Genomic DNA, 22,192 nt, shown 5'->3' on the forward strand with positions numbered 1-22,192 from the left:
TCCGGCCTGCAGCAGAAGGTTACAGCAGTAAGGCTGCCTTTTAAGTGCATTTTGTTGTAATGGGTCAATCACAAGGAGGGTGCATTTAATGTTGCCACATACTTACTGCTTCCAGATGTGGGAACTTTATTGAACGATGGATTTGCCATGAAAGTCATTGTATAGTGCACGCAGTGGAAATATGCGGACCAACAAGCTTATCAAATAGTACATCTTGTCTAGCAAATATGATGTGAACTATAAGAATGTTTCAAAGGAATCTGCTGCAGGGAGAGGTATTGTAACTCAGCTGTAGTAAAAATTAAATGGGAAAAATTGACTTTTGTGTGAGGCACAGGAGATTGTAAAGGGTGAAACTTGCCCCATCAAGTGGTAGGTCTTTTGTTTGTCTCAGTTGGTTTCTTGTTTGTTGAGTGCTTCTCAGTGCTCCCAATTATTATGTGAAGTGGTTTCTCAAAACTTTCTTTTGACATACAATAATGCTATAAAAGAGCTATTTTCATGTGATACGCAAGGCTGTAAACACATTTGATTTTTTACTTCATATTGACTTCATGGACCAGACATTATCTTTCTTATTAGAGTGTTGAAGCCTTAATATGAGCTGCTCATTTCTCTATGAAATTTGTATCATGTAACAGAAAATGCTATGTAATTACATTGCATGATAACTGTCACAACCTATTTTACAGAAGAAATCAAGCAGACAGAATCACTCACACAAAGATACCATCTTCTATGTCTTACTGCAAAATCATCTGCTGTCATGAAAATTCCACAAATGACACAACTATCAACACTTGTTGAAGCCACCCACTCTCATAATGGCCTCTTCTACTACCAAATGCCTCAGTCTATGCAGGCCATGTTCTGTATGGCCAAGCCATAATATGCACATCACATTCACAGCCCTTTTACTTTGTTGTTTGTTCAGGTTGCTAATTATGCTACACAGTTGATGGCTAGTAGTAGGTATGCATTGTTGCATGTTACAGCAATTTCAGGATGAATGTTTATTCATTAAAAAGAAATTATGGTTTTAAAGAAATGAGGAAAAATGAAAGTGACTAGTTATGATGACTGCAATAACACACAAAAATATTGTATTCACTACATGTATCCATCTCTTGCAAGTGAGAGATATGAGCAATGAACTAATTGCAAATACTGAACTAATTGCAAAACAGTAAAAGGTAGATGATATTGTCATGAAATTGATGGCTTTTTATGTTTTTAATAAACTTTTCCATAAAATTAAAGCAAAATACTGTTGTTTTCAGATGCAGAGTCTGTTGGAAGTACTGCCAAGAACAGTGCTACTGATGCATCTATTAAAGCATCTAACCCAGAAGCAAATGTAAGGACAGAGTCACTAGACTGTACTATAAAGTTTGACAGTTCAGTAAATATTATCACTAAATCTTGCAAGTGAAGTTCTAATTTTAGAGATCACAAAAATGTCATTGTTTTCTTTCTGTAGCAAGACTCATAGTACGAGGGTTGGCCAGAAAGTAAGTTCCGATGGGTTACGAAATGGAAACCACAGTGAAAACCAGAAACGTTTTATTTGCAACAGCTACGTACACCTTCCACCTACTTCTCTATGTACTCGCTGCTCCAACTTCAAGTTTTGTCGTAGTGTTTTATCAACTTTTCAATATCCTCATCATAGAAAGCAGCTGCCTGTGCTTTTGGCCAGTTATCTGAACTGGTCTGCAGCTCTTCTGTGGAAAAATTTTGTTTTCATAGCCTGTGGTTCTTGTGAGCAGAGATGAGACTCAGGGGGAGCCAGTTATGGACTGTATTGTGGGTGATCAAACACTTCTCGTCGGAAACACTGCAGGAGTGTCTTCATTGCCCCTGCAATGTGCGGCCGAGAATTGGCATGAAGAAGGAACTGCTGGACAGTTGTGTTATGTGGGCTCCATGACACAGGCAAAATCTCTAACCAGGCCCTCATACTTAGTGGGAGATGCTATTCCCTACGCATCTTTATGTGCTCACTGTTCACTCAAAACTGAAAAGAACAACATGACACGATTGATGAGCATACTAGACACACTGCCCAACACATCTGTGCAAAGCTTTACTGGATTTTCCCAGTGGTTTTCATTTCGCGACCGATCGGAACTTACTTTCTGGACAACCCCCATATATTGTTTTCGATACCAGATTCTTTTCCCAGAGAACTGTAATTTGAAACACATTCTTTTCCTACTGATAAATGTTTGCAAGGTTCTCGTAATTGCGTAATCCTAGGACCAGTGCTCTGTTGAGAATGTTCTGTTTCTTGTACCACAGTTGTGTCTTTCGTAACAGATGATGCTCATAAATTAACGTACTGTGTGGGGAAATGAAACATTTGTAATGACGAAAGTAATGTAGACACAAGGTAATTTCTATTGCCTTATTCATTTTTTTATTTTTCTCCACTCGATCACTGTTACAGATTGCAGATGTGAAATGAATAAGAGGAATTTGACTGTAAATTGAGGATGTGTAGAGAAAATTGTGTGGAGAATTAAAGGTAACAGTTGATGTAATGGAACTGATAAGTTACACGTAAGTTGTTACGTGTTATTTGACTGTGTGAGAATTACTTCATAATCGAACCACATATAAGGAGGTATAGTTTGTGTTGTTGCCCCGGATGATGATTACATGAATATTTTGTCAGAATTTGTAAGTGGTGGGTCCTTGAGGTACGGCAGTACGCGAACACGAGTAGTAAGTTTAAACAGTTTCATTAACAAAGGCGGATTATAAAACATGCACGCTACGCTCACCCATCATCACTGTGTCTGACATCTTAACACCAGCTAATTACGGTTGTAACGAAAGGCTCCATGGTGAGCTAAGAAAAGAGACATGCCCGAGGCCACGTTAGTTAATACGGCGCTCTGTGGATGGCGGCCAGTCGCGTACTCCCCGTCACAGTGCGGCTGGACGCGCGTCTACTGACCAAGCGAATCGTCAGCATTCCAGACAGATCAGCTGTTGAGTGCATGTTAACGTATTGTACAGCTGCGCGCAACCCGTTGACCCTTACATCACTCTCCGCAGAGAAAAAGAGCAACCATAGGTGGCTCAAAACGACCTGGGCGTTATGAATCTATTTCTCCATTTGTGGCATCAGAAGGCAGCGCAACATGTATTTCATTTGCAGACACAGTAACGTTCGGTACAGAGAAGCGTGCCTTCTAGATGACAGTTTCATACATGACAAATGCTGTTGACAAAAGACAGATTATTAAAAGCAATAAAAATACAATACTGACAATCAAGTATGCATTAACATTACTGGAGGAATCGAAGGACTTAATTCTATTTGCTGCTTCAGTGAAATTTAACTCATTATTGGAAGAGATTACATTTTCATGGCTGTCCTTAATTAAATTATTGTCTTCAGAAAAACTTGATAAGGAATGTTTTCCATATGTTAGTAGATATGACTCATTGTAATAAACAGATAACATTCTAGTTAATGTCAAATGTCCAGTTGCGTGAAATGTAGTTGGCAACACACTAGGCATATCAAATAGTTCACATGATAAATCACAATGTGTGGCAGTCAAGATTAATCCACTATTGTTCAATTTTAGTATAAAGGGTAGCTCTGGTGTATCATAGTTTTTACATGTAAATGTGACATCAAGGGTGGAGTTAAATGAGAAAATTATACCTTCAGAACATCGTTTAAGAAATGGATGATAAAGATGCGTTAAAATTCTAGGGCAATCATCTGTTGGGGGATGATTCATAAATAATTCTTTCTCACAGCTGTACACTTTTCTGTCTAAGAATACTGCCGATTCAGGGCAAATAAACTTATGACTACGTTTACACATATGCAAGTCATTTTCATTTAAGGACACAAAATATCTTCGATCCATGCTGATCAGTAGATAATCATTCAGTACATACTTTACATGAATACCTGCCTGTCTCTGTTTCACAGGGTAAGTATAAATCTTATACATTTCAAAATTGTGCTTTGATCTACCAATGGTAATAGAAACAGTAACAGTTAATTCATCTTTAATCATCAAAGAGTGTGTGGTGGTTAACTTGTAATAAGCATATAAATTGTAAGAGTTAACAGGGTAAATCATAGTATATTATGCATCTAGCTTACGTTCAGTTGGTAGTAGGATCTGTAAAAATTGTTCTGGATGTGTAGTAGTACACTGCTCAATCAATCATTTGAACTATTTTCTAAGGCTGTTCTTAAGTTAATGGCATCAATTCAAGCATTTGATAAACGTAAGTAATCCTTAACAAAAGAGTGTTCACTCACAGCATTTAATCATTGGAATAGTTATTGGATATTTGCATTTGTTTCATTACGAAGTACGTGGAAATGTGAGATAAATTGCTTTACTATCTGTTCAATGAAAACTGTGTGGTTATTAATGGTTCTTTGCATACTCTTTAATACAATAATTTCATGAGAGAGGTTAGTTGAATCTGTACTGGACTGTTGTTCAAGAGCTAATATTTTGCCTTTAACTTCCAGTAGATCTCGACTAGTTAAAGTACCAAATTCAGTACGAAGGATACTCCTTCCAAAATCAAACCAGACACGTTTATGCCTAATTAAAGTTTCATGTGGCAAAAGCTTTAAAATACAGTAAATCTCTTGCTCATAATTAGCAAATGTAGACTACCTGCACTTTGGCTGTGATCCAGTTATTATACCAAGATGTACCCGTTTCCAAAATTTTATCATTACCCTTAATAGAACAAATTAGGTCAATTTGCTTCTTTACAGAATTGAACTGTTGCTGGATTTCACTCAGATTGTACTTGAGGACAAGTTTTGCATTAGTTGTTGAAACTACCATGTCTGATCGTGGTTCAAACAAAACACCTGTATTCTGTGGTACTATTACTACAGCATTAGTAGAATACGCTATCATAGCAAGCATTAGAATAAAAATGAACATGGTTAATTAGTTCTAAATACTAGAATTAGCAATGGAAAAAAAAAAAAAAGAGTTTCTTGTGGTAACCTGTGGAATAAAAGGTTTAGTTTCACTTGTGCACTCGTGCAATAGCTTCAATACTAAATTTTCACAACACATTCACATAAGCACAAGGCTAAAATAAACATACGCATTGCACTCCACACACTAGTGGTGTCTGGAATAAGATCGCTCGGAATGTGGCGATGCCTCGGCCTCGAAGTCTGGACTGCAACCTCGCGATTCTTGCTTCCTGGGTTTGAGAACAGCAGGTCTGCCTCTTGGTCGGTCCTCGTCGTCTTGCGATACTACTGGAAATCTACCCAGAAATGGCTTCACATGATTGACATGAACGACAATCAAACGAGAAGGCGGTTGGAGCTTAAGAGTGACTGGCGACAACACCTCCAAGATTGTATATGGTCCTTTCCAAAACTTCTTAAACTTTTTAACTTGACTCTTCTTTAGCACCATGTTGCTCAGATACACAAGATCTCAAACTCGATACTGTGGCACTGCTGCTTGGCGGTCGTGTTGTCTTGCTAGCTGAAGAAAGGATTGATGATTCTGCTGTTTCACTCCCCTCCATGCTTCCTTTAGCTTGCATGCTAGATCCCTTATGTGTTCCTTGCTGATTCCGGCAGTCGATCGTGCAAAGTCCAAGGGCGAATGCATTCTTCTTCCGTAGGCGATCTCATATGGACTTAGGCCAGTTGAGCTGTGCATTTTGACATTGTAACAACTTACCAAGTACAGTAAACAGACATCCCAATTGTCGTGTTTGCTGCTCACATAATGGCTAACCATTTTAATAATTGTTCTGTGGACTTGCTCGACTCTTCCATTTCCTTAAGGGTGTGTTGGTGTTGTCTTTAACTGAGTTATTTGCATGAGCTTACAAGTCTGTTTATAAGTAATTCACTCATAAAATTCGTTCCTTGATCACTATTTCACTATTTATACGTAATTGTTATCCAAGCTGAAGAATCAATTCTTTTTCAAAAGCTTTAGCTATAGTCTCAGCACTCTGATCAGGTATTGGTATCATGAGAAGGTATCTAGAGAAATGATCTAAAATTGTCAATTTGTATTTGTTTCCATCTTCAGTCTTAGACAGCGGTCCTACGACACCTAGTCCTACTCGTTCAAATGGTTCACTTCTGTCTGGCAGTTCTTGCAATGGTGCTCTACTTTTTCCTACATTATTCAGTCTGTTACAGGAATCACATTGTGAAACGAACTTGAAAATGTCAGCTTTGCGGCTCGGCCACTAAAACATTTGAGCTATTTTAATGTTTGTTGCTTTTTTACCGCAATGTCCTGATAATAAAGAATTCTGTTGTTCTCTCATGATTTGCTCTTTCATGCTTTCTCGAATAACTAGGCGGTTTCCTTTACAAATGATTTTATACGAATAATCCATCTATTTGGACAAAACGTTGATCATTTATCCATAATTTGCATTGTTGATCTTCTTCCTGAACTGCCTTCAACTCTTCTTCTCGACTTATTATAACACAAACATTGACTTTTTGACTCATTGCATCAGCATTCACAAACACCTTCACTGGTTATAACATGACCAAGATAGTTAACTTTACTTTGTGCTAAATGACGTTTATCTGTTGATAAAGACAGGTTTGCAGTTCTTATACACTCAAAAACAGCTTGTAGTATCTCAGTGTACTGCTTCATGTTTTCACCAAAAATTATTACATCATCAAGGTAAACAAGAGCTTGTGTTGGGGTGAGCCCTCGTAAAACTGAACCCATCAGGTGTTGAAATGTAGCTGGAGCATTATGAAGTCCAAATGACCTACGAAGATACTTGTATACTCCTGTTGCTGTTACAAATGAAGTTTTTGCTTGATCATCTAGATGCACTGTTAACTGGTGATAACCACTTGTTAAATCACATACTGAAAAAATTCGACATCTGCCCAAGTAATCCAAGGTTTCCACTAAATTTGGTAAGGAGTAAATTTCGGGTGTGGTCATAGCATTCAGAGATCGGTAATCAACACAAAAACAGAAATGTGGTTCTCCAGAAATTGATTTCTTCTTTACAATTACAACAGGCAAACTCCACGATGGGTCTGAAGGATCTCTTGGTTTTGTAATTCCAGCTTCTAATTGTTCTTTGACCATGTCTTCTACTGACTGTCTTCGACTGAATAGTATTTGGTAAGGTTTCTCTGTGATTGGGGCTGCATTCCCTGTATGAATACGATGCTGAACTAAATGAGTGACAGGTAAATTTGCACGTTTTCAGAATAAATCTGCGTACTCCAACAAAACAGGTGCTAAAATCTTCTGTTCATCAGCTTCTATCTTCTTCCAAATCTTGCACTTCAGTCCATTATTAACATCGTCTCCTCATTGTAATTTTGCAGTACTGTTACAGAAATCTGTTTATAACTGCAGTATTTGTTACCTCATCTGGAAGCTGTATTACCTCACTTTACGTTCGACACTTCAGCAAATTTCATTCCTTGTGGCAAAACAACATCCTCATTGCTCATATTCGTTATTGTAACCGGGACTTTTGTGACATTCTCTCTCACCATTGTAGTGACACCTACATTTCTAGCAACTTAACAATGCATTGTATCCAATAACTCAGTTTTCTCGGATCACTCAATTAATAACAGAGCTCCTTCCTTGCTTCGGGGTGACTTAACTTCAACGTAGATTGTCTTTTCTGCTCCCTTGGGAATTTGCTGAGGCTGATCAATTTGAACATTGACTTGGACGTTTTGAACCGATGCATCGTTTGGACAGTCCATTCCCATGATGTCAGTATTGCTGCTCCTTTGAGTACGATCTGAAGAACGGTTTCCTAGGTTGTAGTTACTACGGCCTAGTCTGATCTTTCTTTCTGCGACAAATATCTTTGCCTCGTTAGCGGACAAGAAATCAAATCCAAGTACACCGTCATAACGTGTTCCATTATTTGAAACTACTTGCACCCTTGTTGTGTATTTATCTTTATCTTTATTTTCACCTTCATCTTGTCCTTGGCCAGGAATTAATTCTACGTCAATTTCTCCATAGTTACATAGCTTTCCTCCATTTAACCCCCTCAGTTTTAATAGGGGCAGTTTCAGTTTATCCCGTTTATCTATGCAACACCACATTAATGAGGTCTGTGCTCCTGTGTCAATAAGTAGTTTGATGTTTCTCCCACGATATACAGCACCTATCACGAAGTCATTTTCGGTCTGATTTTCCCTGGAACTAACAGGAATCACTGTCTCTGGCAAGGGGTGGACGGAGCAGTGGCCCATACATCCCCGTACTCATTTAAAGATCTGCCAGATTGTCTGTTGTTCGCTTTACCTTTCTGCTTGTTGCGATAACAAAGGCAGATTGTAAAACATGCACGCTATGCGCACCCATCATCACTGTGCCTAACACCAGCTAATTACGGTTGTATCGAAAGGCTCCATGGTGAGCTAAGAAAAGTGACATATTCACACCTGAGGCTGCGCTAGTTAATACAGCGCGCTGTGGACGGCGGCCAGTTGCATACTCCCCATCACAGTGTGGCCGGATGCACGTCTACTGACCAAGCGAATCGTCAGCATTCCAGACAGATCGGCTGGCAAATGCGTGTTAATGTACTGTACAGCTGCGTGCAAGCAGTTGGCCCTTACACACATTTGATATTTGTTGTAGCACACCTTCTTTAGTTTCACACTTACTAGGTAACTGATGTCATTTCACTCACTGCTGAAATGATTTATTGAAGGTGATATGGGAAAAAATCCAGCTAGTACTCCTGAACTGTGTCCTGACGGCTGTCTGGATTTCTGCATTGGCATCATTGTGGTGTTCACAAATCCATCATTTAGTTTAGGAAAAAGAAGAAAAAGACTGTCATGCTTTAGCTGAAAACTGATACAGAAAGTTAGAGAGTTTTTCCTTTATTGACCTCAGTTGTTAAGTGGGTGTCCTAGTCTTGCAATGTAGCAACAGATTTTGTCTAGCAGTTTTAATTCTCATTGAATGGCATTTTGAAACCTTGACTCTCCCACAAGCGTCCATTTTAGTGTCCTTAATTTTCCTTGCATATGCCAGTGACTTTCATCTGTAACATTACCAGATGCCAAGTTTATTCTGTTTTCAAATGATACAAACATTGCAGTAAGTAGTATTAGAAAAATTGTCGTGGACGTTATTGAATGGTTTGTAGCCCATTCTTACCCACTAAACTATGAAAACACACACTACATGTAATCTAGAACTTGCAATAGGTTTCCCAGCAATATATCCTAAAATATGACAACAAACGGATAAAATTAGCTTACAGTGTTATGTCTTGGGATTAATACAAGTAGTAAGTTCAATTAGAGTATACCACAAAACTCCTGAAGTGCGTGAACAAATGTTTATTTGCAATGCAAACATTGTCAGGCATATATGATTTAAAAGTAAAACAAGCTAGCTTGCTGTGCTTGATTTCATTTTATAATGTCATGGCTTAACTCATCAAGCCAAGCTAAAGTTTTGTGGGTCCAAAAACATAATACAAATTATTCATGGCGTGAACTCGAGAACGTCCAGATACTAGCTACTGCTCCTGAATAAATTTGTGTGTCATAAAAATGTAGCATATTTACCTGGGTATAAGACAACCCTGAATGTAAGGTGATCTCTTTTTTAAAGATGCTCCTTGAGAAAAGTTTATTTTTTAACATAATTTGATAATTTGACTAATCAAAATTACAAACTTTTATTGGTGTAGGGTATCTGCCTAAAAAGTTACCATTACATGTATTGCAAACTTATGTCATTTATTAGTTGTCTCCATTTTGATAGCAAAAGGAATATTAAAATAAACGAAAATAATTTGTTTGCATTAATTTTTATCTTCACTGCTTTTTTTAGCCTGTCAACTGTGGTACCACTATATTTTTAATCATCATTGTTGTCATCCTAACAGGGCAACTGTGAACTATATCTTCATTGTCACAAATATTTAGCTGTTTCTTCCGTGTATGTTGCAACTTTTTTATCACATAGCAGATTTTGCTTCTATACTGATGTGAGAATGTTATATCTTTTGCTACAAAAACATATTGTCTGCCCACTGCTCTCTCATTGGCTGTATAGAACAAGCTACTCCAATCCCAGTCAGTTGCATTATGCCACACAGTGAGCATCAACAACATTGCTGCACAAAACAGGTAAGCAAGCCACTGCCCCCATTCTAGACTCTTGCAGAATCACATGCCATTGTTGAGTACTTGTCCCAATTTAAAGTCAGTTTCCAAGTACAAATTCATAAACATGGCTGACATTCATAAAAAGCCAAAGTACACAGTATAGAGTCCCATGGTTGGCGGCAAGACGAAATTTGCTGCCAGCCCCCCCCTCCCCCCCGAAATTGCTTACAATTCCCAGGTAAGCTCGTGTCACTGTTCGCCACTAAGCCTTCCATAGTGTTGTGCTTGTGCAACAGTGGAACATGGACAGCGCTGTCTTCTAGGGTGCAGGTCATATGTAACAATAGCAAATAATACATAAGTAAAAGATTGCAATAATGACTGAGTCTAATTCTCAAACTTTCGTTCGTACCACGCTACCCCTGCCACGAGTCTTTCCGCTTTAACCTATTCTTGCAATAACAGTTGCAGTCAGTTTAATGTGATTTGTTGTATTTGTTAAACATTTAATTCTGTATTAATTTTCTCTCTCATTTCTTCTGAATATCACTGTCTTGTTCTAAAACCGATTAAAAGGTAGTAACATTTTCCCATGGTATTGGAACATGTGAACAGCTACCGAATTTTCATTTGCAATGCAGTTCATAAATCATCAGTTTCTCATGACCAAATTAAATACTGATTTGGGTTCAGAATAATGTAATGTTTTTTGAAGGACAAAATTTTCAACTTTGAATGTTACCTTTACTTAAAAAGCAGCGTAAGTGTGTATACACCAGCATAACTAGTGTATGATATGTATGATAACTTCTATTGCAGATGTATTCAAATGCAACAAAAGCTTGTGAGTTGATAGAGTGTGCGCTGATATGAAACTTCCTGGCAGATTAAAACTGTGAGCATTAGACTGTCATAGTGCCCAATTCATAGTTTCTCATGTATCCAGTCACACTAGTGCTGCAAGTCATATGTAACGAGATTGATAGAGCAAGATCGATACTGTGTTGAGTGCTACTGCGTGTTGGGAAAACTCTAGCCTATTTGGATGAAAGTATTGTTTTCTAAGCTCTACCCTTCAGAACTCTTCAAAATAAGAAACTTCCTGGCAGATTAAAACTGTGTGCCGGACCGAGACTCGAACTTGGGACCTTTGCCTTTCACGGGCAAGTGCTCTATCAACTGAGCTACCCAAGGACGACTCAAGCCCGTCCTCACAGCTTTACTTCTGCCGATACCTCGTCTCCTACCTTCCAAACTTTACAGAAGTTCTCCTGCGAACCTTGCAGAACTAGCACTCCTGAATGAAAGGATATTGCGGAGACATGGCTTAGCCACAGCCTGGGGGATGTTTCTAGAATGAAATTTTCACTCTACAGCGGAGTGTGCGCTGATATGAAACTTCCTGGCAGATTAAAACTGTGTGCCAGACCGAGACTCGAACTCTGGACCTTTGCCTTTCGTGGGCAAGTGCTCTACCAACTGAGCTACCCAAGCACGACTCACACTCCGTCCTCACAGCTTTACTTCTGCCAGTACCTCGTCTCCTACCTTCCAAACTTTACAGAAGCTTTCCTGCGAACCTTGCAGAACTAACACTCCTGAAAGAAAGGATATTGCGGAGACATGGCTTAGCCACAGCCTGGGGGATGTTTCTAGAATGAAATTTTCACTCTGCAGCGGAGTGTGCGCTGATATGAAACTTCCTGGCAGATTAAAACTGTGTGCCGGATAGAGACTCAAACTCAGGACCTTTGCCTTTCTCGTTTGTATCGTTTGAATGACAAATTTGAGAAAAAGGCTTGTCTTATAATCGGTTAAATACAGTAGTTATTTTTAACCAACAGCTTAGTTCATGGAATTAATACTAAAAATAGGAATAAACTTCACAAAGATCTAAAGTCATTTAACTTTGGTCCAGAAAGGAGTGGGTTACTCAGGAACACACATTTTCTTTAACTAGCCAGCAGTCATAACCAAGAGGAGCTGTAAGGTTTATTATTTGCCGCCCCCTGCTCCAGTGATAAACTTCTTAGTAGAACTGACTGACAGTATATGCTACTAATAATATCAAGTAATGTGAGTATTTTTACAATCTGATCTCCATACAAATCAATCTGACCTCCGTACAAATTCAGTGCTGTAATGTGATCATTGAAAATAAGTCTTGTAAATTGAGTTTTCTATTTGATGATGCGTGATGACTACAATAGCTTAAGATTTATCCTAGGTATCTCAGTGTATTGAACATTTACATGTTTTGTGGTAAATTATTTATTACCTTTTAAATGAAAATTTGTTTAAGATCTATTTATGTTCATGATGACCCATTTCACTTGATGTCTTTGGAAGGTAAATTAGGGTACTAGTTTTTCTTTGTAAATTTTTGTCATCATCTCATTTTTCTGACATTTTGGATGTGAAACAAAAATTACATGTAACCTATCATTTACTTCAAACAGTGATTTTAGACAAGGCTTCAAATAATATGTTCAAACTATGCTCATTTTAGTGCTGCCACTATTGATGTGTTGTGCTGTTCGATTTCCTTGTAATGTCTCATTTTTCTCAAGTGAAATGCCACATTGTTATGAATAACTTTATCTTTCCTCTTAACACGTGTTTTTTACCTATATTTTTGGCTGGGGAAAATTTTGTTACCATGAAGTATATGGGTCCACAGCTGCCACAGTAAATCAGATTGTTTGATTCCATCTGAGAGTGATGTATTCTTATATATGACATGCAAAGGAAGCTTGGGTTATTTGTGTTGTTATATGCTTTTCCTTTCTCAGCAGAGAGACAAAAGTGAAAAGAGTATTCCATCCAGAAAGAGTAAAGAACAAAAAGGGAAAAAGAAGAGGCAAGATACCAACAAGGAAAACAAAAGCTCAAAAGAATCCATGACTGCAAAATCTTCAGCAAAGGATAGTGACAGTGGAAAGGAAGAAGAAGATGGCGCAAAGTCCCCGACAAAGAGTTCACCAACAAAAAGCTCTCCAGCAAAGGATTCTCCAACAAAGGATTCCCCATCAAAGAAAATACACAGTTTTTTCGGTAAGTTAAGTTTTTGATTGTGAGTTATGTATCTTCCTTCATGCCATATCTTACATAATAGGAGGATTATCATTCACATTGTAGAAGAAATTGAAGGAGAGCACAAATTAATCACTGACAGCAACACGCATGGTTTATGGTTGATTGAAATGTAACTTGAGTTATAAAGAAGAAAAAAGGAAATCAGAGTTTTCCATTGCATATGTTGCTGATGAAACATTAACAGCAACATAATACTTACATACATGCTTGAAGTTTTCGTTCAGTGTTGATTCAAATAGAACAGTGATGTGCAGTAATGTTAAAAATAAATCTGTGTTCTGTAATTATTTAAGTAAAATACAAAAGTAGATAATTAAACACATCACTGATAAGTGGTTGGGAGAGGAGGCTGAAATTAAAGTTATTACATTAGGAACAAAAGGCCCATTGGAGGGTGGAGGGGGGGGGGGGGGGGGATTGCATATTTTCAACCACAAGCTATTTCATAGTAAAGTGTAAGTTATTTTTATTGTGTCTAAAAGGTGAGGATGAATTTCAGCTGGAAAATGATAAATCAATTTTCATCTTGATTATTTATTTGAACATCTCTCATGGTCGTGTTGGAGGTAATATAACATTTAATTTTTAAACACTCTTGCCAGAATGATATTGTGCACAGTGTTGTATAATGAACTATTTTAATTTTTAATATACAGGTAAAATGCTACAAGTCATTATTATTTATTTGAAAAAGTTTTGCTCATCAGACTTGAGCATCCTCAGATATTCATGTTAGCTGTTTGATGTACTGCTTATCATCATCATCATCATCATCATCATCAATGCTGAATCAATCAAATCAGGTAATACCCAATGTATGGCAGTGTATCGGTGCATTAATTACTGTGTCCCCAGCAGGCGATGCCTGTGTTTAATAAATGTATGTCTTTTTCCAAACAACTTATTTGATTAACATTGAGGCATTTAAAATGAAACGTACACTCCTTCAGCTACTATCACAGTCACTGCATTTGATTGCTAGAGTGTGAGAGGAATCTGAATTACAAAAGTATGGAATTGCACATTCATTTATCTTTTTCATATGAAATTGAGCACATTAACAGTCATCTTTTTAGTTCATAAGCAGTTATTTACAGGAAAATTAAAATCGGCTTCGAAGATCTATTATCTATTGTAAAATGTTACCAAATATGAATAATGAAATTAAAAGAAAGGCTAACTTTTATGACAGCTCAGTTTTCATTAATAAGTTGTTAAAATGCAATTAGGTTCAGATTTACTTGGACATGAGTTCCTTGTTGCGTTTAAGAATTACTAGTAGTGTCTGGGGTTCAAGTCACACTGGCTCTAAGTATGCATCTGCATCAAATTCCATACTTTTATCGGTATGGTTCCCCCTCCTTCTCGCTGTTTCCACCATGAGTGTCTGGTTGAAGAGAATATTTTTCAGGCATTTAAGAGAGCCAGGAGATAAAGTCCTTGTGTTTTGCAACAGCAATCTTTCTGCCACCTGGACAAAAGTACTCACACAGCTTGTAAGTGTGAATAAGCTGTGATGGGGATGAAATCTGTTAATGTTTCGTGTTAACAAGGTCATCCACTGCTTTTGTGAAAAACCTCATCTTCCTCCCAAAAAGCCAATGGAGAGTTGTTTTCTTTAAATTCGATAATGCCAGGTTTCCTGGTTTTGCTCTCCATGGCCCAAATTTTTCGGAATTCCGCCTTCTGCTCAGATGTGCATGGCTGTTTCCTAGTTAGATTTGAAGCTGCTGCTTAAAAATTTTATAAATCTTTCTTTGTCATCCTGTGCACAAGGAAGTGGTTCTTCACTTGGGGCTTCTCTTCCACACTGTAATAATCCTCCGGTTTAAAGACATAGCCTGTTTTTGTAATCTCTTTCTCAATTACAACAGAGTCACTGTTGGGAGACAAAAGGTATGTCCTGGAACTGAGTAATAATGTTCTGCGAAATCAAAAGTCCAGCCAGTGCAAGAATGCAGTGCATCAGATACAATTATTATTCTTGTTCACAAAAAAACACAAATCTCTTTTTTTCAGTGTGTTTTGTGGGACACTTAGATGTCTATACAAACAAAGTGTGAATTCTGTAACACCACCAGAAACCATATTTCCAGAGCACATATAAAAACACCATTATTATTGTTACCTATGTGGATTTCAAAGTTGTGCACCCAAGGTCTTGTTATATAGAGCACAACTTTATTAGCTATCTTAGATGTTGGAAAAACTTTCTGAAAATCAATAGTTAGTAGCCTGATCCTTATTCGTGGCATTTGCCTCGATACTATTTCACAAGACTAAAAGCAGTTCTGTCCTGAGTTGGATGTAGGCAAATATCTAGAGGTATTATAGCCTATTGTTTGAATATCCACCCATCACTCAACTTACATGTATAAAACATCTCTAAACCTGTACTAGATTTTTGTGTGAATATCATTTGTGTGTTTGTATCAGACATTCTGAAAACCATTCCTTTCATTTTTATTTTTGTAAAGTCGATAAATTTCAGATACAAATTACACAAAATTGCCTTGTGGATCCCTTCCTATTATAATGACTTTTGTACAAAGGAATTAGTTTCATATGATCAGTTACCCCATTTTCTAAATTGATAAATTTCGACTTTTGACTGCCGTATTTTCCTTTCTTGTCAACACGAGGAAAAGATTTACAGGCTTCATTTTCTAACATTTCTGTCTCATGAGACGCGTCACCAAAATCATCATTAGAATTAGAGGTTCGCTGGAGAGCTTCTGTAAAGTTTGGAAGATAGGAGACGAGGTACTGGCAGAAGTAAAGCTGTGAGGATGGGGCGTGAGTCGTGCTTGGGTAGCTCAGTTGGTAGAGCACTACTTGCCCACGAAAGGCAAAGGTCCTGAGTTAGAGTCTCGGTCCGGCACACAGTTTTAATCTGCCAGGAAGTTTCAAAATCATCATTGTTGTTAATAGTTCCATTATGAATGGCAGATATTCATGTGCTTTGATAACTTCTGATGGTAGATAAATAGTTTGTAGGTGCCATAAAAGCCTTTGACACACACTTTTATTAAAACTCCTTTCATATTCAGTATGTGTGTGATAACTTCATTTTATTTCCATTGTTAGAATCAACACTGCATGTCACATGCTGTTGCATGCTTGATCATAAACAAGATAACACAATAAATGATTTTGCAGATTATAGTTTCTTATCTTATAAAGTAGAAGACAAATGCATAGCATCGAGAGAAGAAATAGGGAAGGCTGCGAAAAATCACGTAGGTAAAAAGGCAAGGCGTCATAGAAATCCCTGAATAACTCAGGAGATACTGACTTGAATTAACAAAAGGAGAAAATATAAAAAGGCAGCAGGTGAAAGAGAATTTAGACATCTAAAAAATGAGATTGACAGAAAGTTCAAATTGGGCAAGCAAGAGTGGCCACAGCACAGTGCAAGGCAGAAGGAGTGTGCATAAATAGGGGAAATATAGATGTCGCTTATATGAAAGTTAGAGAGAGCTTTGGAAGAAAGAGAAGCAACTGAATCAAGAGCTCAGAAGGCAAGTCATTACTAAACAAAGAAGAGAAAGATAAAGATTTTTATAGAGGGTCTGTATAGTAGAACAAACTTGAGAACAATATTACAGAAAGAGAAGAGGTAGTAGGTGACAGTGACATTGGAGATATTATAGCGCAAAAAGAATTTGACAGAGCACAGAAAAACATAAGTGGAAACAAGGTCCCTCAGAATTATTGACATCCTTGGGAGGACCAGTCATGACAGAATTATTCCATCTAGTGTGCAAGATACATAATACAGACAAAATAATCTCACACTTCAGGAAGAATGTAACGCAGTGGAATCTTGTTAGCACATTTTTAAGAGGACTGCAGATTTAGAATGTCATAAAAAGGAAAATGTACTATAAGAAATACATAATTTGATAATGATTTGATTTTTTCCTTGGTGAAGATACATAATTGCGGTACCATATTTGGGTTAATATGTGATCTCATAACACCACTCTTCCTGGCATGATATCTCAATAAATGGTTATTCAGAATGTGCCTTTTCGTGAACGCGTTTGGAATATCTCACCCAGAAGCACTCCCAATTATGTATTGGAAAACAAGAAGCAAAAATGTGTTACATAATAGTGACATTGCTCAAAATCCAATATATCGAACATGTACATGTCTACCATCAACCAACTGGAATGCAGGAGAGTCATGTGGCGGGAGCTCGTAACTTGCAGGCTCCAAGATATGTACCTGATATGTGATGCAGAAAAAACTAAAAATATGGTAAAATTGCAACTTTTATTACAGTTCTCAAAACAGATGAATGCTGTTTGTTTTGCATCTCTTCATTATTGAATTCCAGCCATTAGTTGAAAAGGGGTTACCATTTCAACATAGCATAATCTTTTTATCCTAACCACACTATGACATAATATTATACAGTGTGTAGTCCTATTTTCACGAAGGTTTGAAAAACATGTTAATAGTTGACTGCTTTTTTGCCCATTTTAATATTGTATTGCTCATCTTAATTAACGCATTCATCAATTCTTCATCGACATCAGAACTTGAAACATAACACGTAACTGTGTCCATTGTTTCAGTAGCTCTTGACACTGTGGGAAGCAACAAAAGTTCTGGTTCATTCTTATGTTCACTTTCTCCTTGTTTCTGTGCCATCCGTTATTGCAAGACTTCACCAGTTACCAATAGGACTGAGAATGGTAGCACCTTTGTCACATTCAACGTATTTGTTGAAGCTAAGATAGCATATTCTTCTTACTCCATTATTTGCTGCTGTTATTCAGTTGCTATTCCTTCGTTTTCTGGCGTGATGGCTTCTGTAAGCACCTGATTAAAGCCAGCCAGCTTTGAAGCACTTCAGGAAAAATATCACACAGTGGAATCTTGTTAGCACATTTTTGACAGGATGGTGCTTTCTTACATGGAAAGGAACTTCTTACAGAATGCATGACATCTAAGATTGTAACCTTGCTTGTCATAGTGTCAAGACATTCCAGCCTCTTCCGTGTTAGAATCATCCTGTATTTTTGTTTCGGGCATTTTGTAATGCCTTGGTCAAGTGGGTGAAGATGGCTTGTACAATTAGGAGGAAAAAACAATACATTTATTTTTTGTGGATATGACATCTTGGGGACTGCATTGCACACTGGACAATAAATAGGACTTTCATGTTTCTAACACCCAACCTTGCATCCCAGGCACACAAGAATTGTTCAAGTATGGTAATTTTTACCCATGTATTTGCATCAGCTGTATATTTGGATGGAAATGTCCTCACATTTATAAAGCATTGTGGACTCTTCACTTTTCCAGTTATTAATGTCACCAACTTTTATGTTCCACTTTCATTATACCATAATAAAACAGTTAGCCTCTCTTTACTAAATTATCTGCCGTGGTGTTTTTCTCCTCCTCCTCCTCCTCCGTGGCAAATTCATATTATTGAGGAGAAAAACCTTGTTTCACAAAGTGCCTAGTATCCAGTGCTTGTTGATCTGTTGATTATTCATATAATTTTGAAGCTCATCCCTGTTGGTTTTTGAACATATTGTAAGTTTATTTCTGAATGAATTGTAAGTTGATTTTTGAATGTGTGCATTGTGTGCGTCATGTCTCTACCAGGGGAATCCCTGTTGCATCTAGAAATAAACTTTCCTGCAATATTAATTGCGAGTTTTTTTTAAAAAAAGAGGAAGAGTTGGATGTCAAACTGGCCGAGCAGGAGAGGAAACACAGGACATTTTTATTTCCACTGTCCTGTCCCTTACAAAATATTACACATTTGAGTTCAACATAGCGAAATATAGTGACATGCGATAGAAGAATGCTGTGTGAAGAGGCGTGGCACTGCACTTTGGCTCACTGAAATCCAAATAACATGTCTGACATTTCCTTGAACACATATGTTTTATATATCAAACTCTTCAGAAAGATGTGTGCTGCAAAATGAACATATTTTTGAAAAGTCAATTTTTAAAATTTTTGGTGTCCTAAATCAAATGCTCGGGGTGGGGGGGAGCACCACTGTCTAGTACTGCTGTGGTTCAGGAATATTGTTGATCCTGGGCTGATACACTGAGCAGTCTGAGTTGCTGTGGAGAGGTTGTTAGTCTCCACGTGTCCTGTGTTTGCGTTTAGTGATTTTGCTGTTTCCTCTTCATGTCAAATGAAAACGGATTTCTTTGGTCAGGAGCTATCAAGTGAATTAAAATACATTCACATAATTACGGAAGCCTAAAATATGTCATTAGCTTAAGATTTTATTTTATTTCCACCTTTCTGACAATCAAGCATTAGTCGCCTTGCAGAACAGTGAAGTTATTTTTGTTGGTTTGCTAAATAAATTTGGCTTTTATTAATCTTTTCCACTGAGGCAGTTATTTTATTTGAAACGAAGTATTTAAGTCCACACTGTTGGCTAGTTTCAACTAATCGCTACATTTCAAAAGTGAATGAATGTTTTCATCATCCAGCATGCATGGCATTATGCCATAATAAAGAATCAAACATGAGATGATACAGTACTGGTACTCCAAGGAAATTTACATCCGTATCAGGACATATGAATGTGCACTTAAGCTGAATTATGCATTTTAGTATGGTTCACAAAATTCTGATGCTCTTGGAGTAGCCTGTCATGTCTTGTTTCTTTTATGCCATAATGTATGATCTTTTAATGTTTTACACGTATGAACATCTTGGCTTCTTGCGTCATCGTAGCTGTGCAAGCACGGTGACGCTGGGAAGTTGTATACCACTGTCTGGAACCTTTACTATTTAAAGGATATATAAGTTTTACAATTCCAACAGAAAGTATACTGTCATTTGACATGGAAAAAGTGTATTTTCACTCGGGAAAAAAAATTGAACTTTCGCACTGAAAAAAGTTTATTTTTAATTGGAAAGTCCAGGAATTAATTTTCCTTGTCTGTGTATACACCCTGAATAAATTTGGTATCACACCACAGTCAATCACCTAGTGAAAATGTTGTCATTCACAAATCTAGCCATTTTCCTAAATTTACTGTTGTGAGATATAGTGTATGAATAAAGCGAGCAATATTTATGTGCAGCTTTTCCTGAACCCATGTGGATCTTTCGAAAAAAAAAAAACTTCTTTTCTTCATAGGAAATCATATTTGAGCTTAGAATGTGTTTGAAGATGGTTGGTTGGTTGGTTGGTTTGAGGAAGGAGACCAGACAGCGTGGTCATCGGTCTCATCGGATTAGGGAAGGAAGTCGGCCGTGCCCTTTCAGAGGAACCATCCCGGCATTTGCCTGGAGTGATTTAGGGAAATCACGGAAAACCTAAATCAGGATGGCCGGACGCGGGATTGAACCGTCGTCCTCCCGAATGCGAGTCCAGTGTCTAACCACTGCGCCACCTCGCTCGGTGTTTGAAGATGCAAGTGGGCATTGATGACAGTAGTCTGTAATGATGTGAAACCATTCTTTTTACATTTTATGAACTAGAGTGCCTTGCACTCTTTTCCAGTAATGTTGGGCTCTTTATTATGCAAGAGATTTTTTTTCATAAATATGTGCAATAATAGAGGCTCCCTCGGGGCTCAGCATTTGTTTGCAGGGTACGGGCATGGCGATCCTGTGGGTTCCTGAGCAAGGGATTGTTAAGCATCGCCATTCCTCTGTCACCGTAAGCTCTGGCCATACATGAGTGACTACTGTGTGTTGCGGCAGTGGAATGTTGTGTGCCACAGAGGATGGGTATCTTCACCTGACTGCCCAGATTGTGAGGATGATAAAAACTTTTATAAAAAAAATATCAATCTTAAGATGCTCTGCACACTGATGAAATGCGTGGCTGTTAGGGTGAAACAGTCATTAGCGGGCAGCCTCTGGGGAACCTGCTGCACCACAGTTGTGTAGGGCTTACCTGGGCACGTAACACTCTATCTGTTTATTTTCCTAGCTGCTTGTGGGATTGAGATGAATCCTTTGAAAATTCCATTTCCTCCTCCCAGCGGAAAGGGTGGACTACTGGTATGTACCAACACCCATTCTAATAAGAGGGTACATGTAGCTAGTCCTCCAGACTCATGACTTCCATAGAGTTCTTCTAGCAATAGTAACAGAATGCATGCTACTGATAAGAATGTGTTTTTGATTGTGAAACTTAAGGACACCAGCTTTGAGAGAGATCCATCTTTTTATTTTAAAAATGGTTTACAGGGCATCGCAGGAACATTAAAACTTGTCAAGGATTATGTAGTGGAACACTGTTAGTTGAAACTGCTGGTTTCCAGCAAGTGACAAACCTCCAGAAAGCTAAACGCTTCAGGGAATATGCCACAGAAATGGAACTCCACAACATCTTGAATTACAGCAAAGGTGTTGTGCTGTGCAGAGATATAGTCAACATTACGAAGGAGGAAGTGTGAAAGATGAATGGGCTCAAAAAGAGATCATTGATGTGTAACATATATTAAAAATGATGGAAGGGGTATCATAAAATCTTACTCCTTAATCTTTACCTTCAATAGCACGAAACTGCCAGAGCATGTCAAGGCAGGTTTCCTTTGTTCAAGTGTATGGCCGTATGTCCCCAACCCAATGCACTGTTTTAAATGCCAACACTTTGGACTCCACCTATGTATGTGAGAATGAAGCCACTTGCGGCAAATATGAGAAGGCTGTATGTAACGGAGGTGGGACTGCAGTGTCTTCCTTGAAGAAAGGAAGATACGGGAAATTAAAACTTTGAAGGAAACACATCCTGTACTTGTATGGCGAGACCAAGAAGCTCTAAAAGAGCATGCTGCCTCCCCCAGTTACTAAATCTTTTACTCCAGCCCTTAAAAAGTCAATTTTGGCAGCCAACACTTCTACACAAACAGAAGTTCCTAGTGTCAGCACTAGTACCTGTGTTCGTCAGTGCACTTGTCAAGTGGCATTTGTTTCAGAGCCCATAGCCCTCCTGAGAATATCAGACAAAGCCAC

General features: G+C 38.0%; 1 protein-coding gene across 2 annotated transcripts in view; it reads left to right on the forward strand.

The window, feature by feature from the left end:
• The window catches only part of LOC126474215 (DNA ligase 1), a 126,784-nt gene that overhangs the window by 45,498 nt on the left and 59,094 nt on the right, over positions 1-22,192 (forward strand). Inside the window, exons 5-6 of one of the 2 annotated variants that reach the window (XM_050101682.1) lie at positions 1,281-1,357; positions 12,925-13,186. In XM_050101682.1, coding sequence (XP_049957639.1) covers positions 1,281-1,357; positions 12,925-13,186 — 339 coding nt within the window. The remainder of the gene's footprint in view (positions 1-1,280; positions 1,358-12,924; positions 13,187-22,192) is intronic. The other variant, XM_050101689.1, reaches the window with a different exon arrangement.

The sequence above is a fragment of the Schistocerca serialis genome, chromosome 1 (genome assembly GCF_023864345.2).
Source record: "Schistocerca serialis cubense isolate TAMUIC-IGC-003099 chromosome 1, iqSchSeri2.2, whole genome shotgun sequence".
NCBI classification, from domain to species: Eukaryota; Metazoa; Arthropoda; class Insecta; order Orthoptera; family Acrididae; genus Schistocerca; species Schistocerca serialis.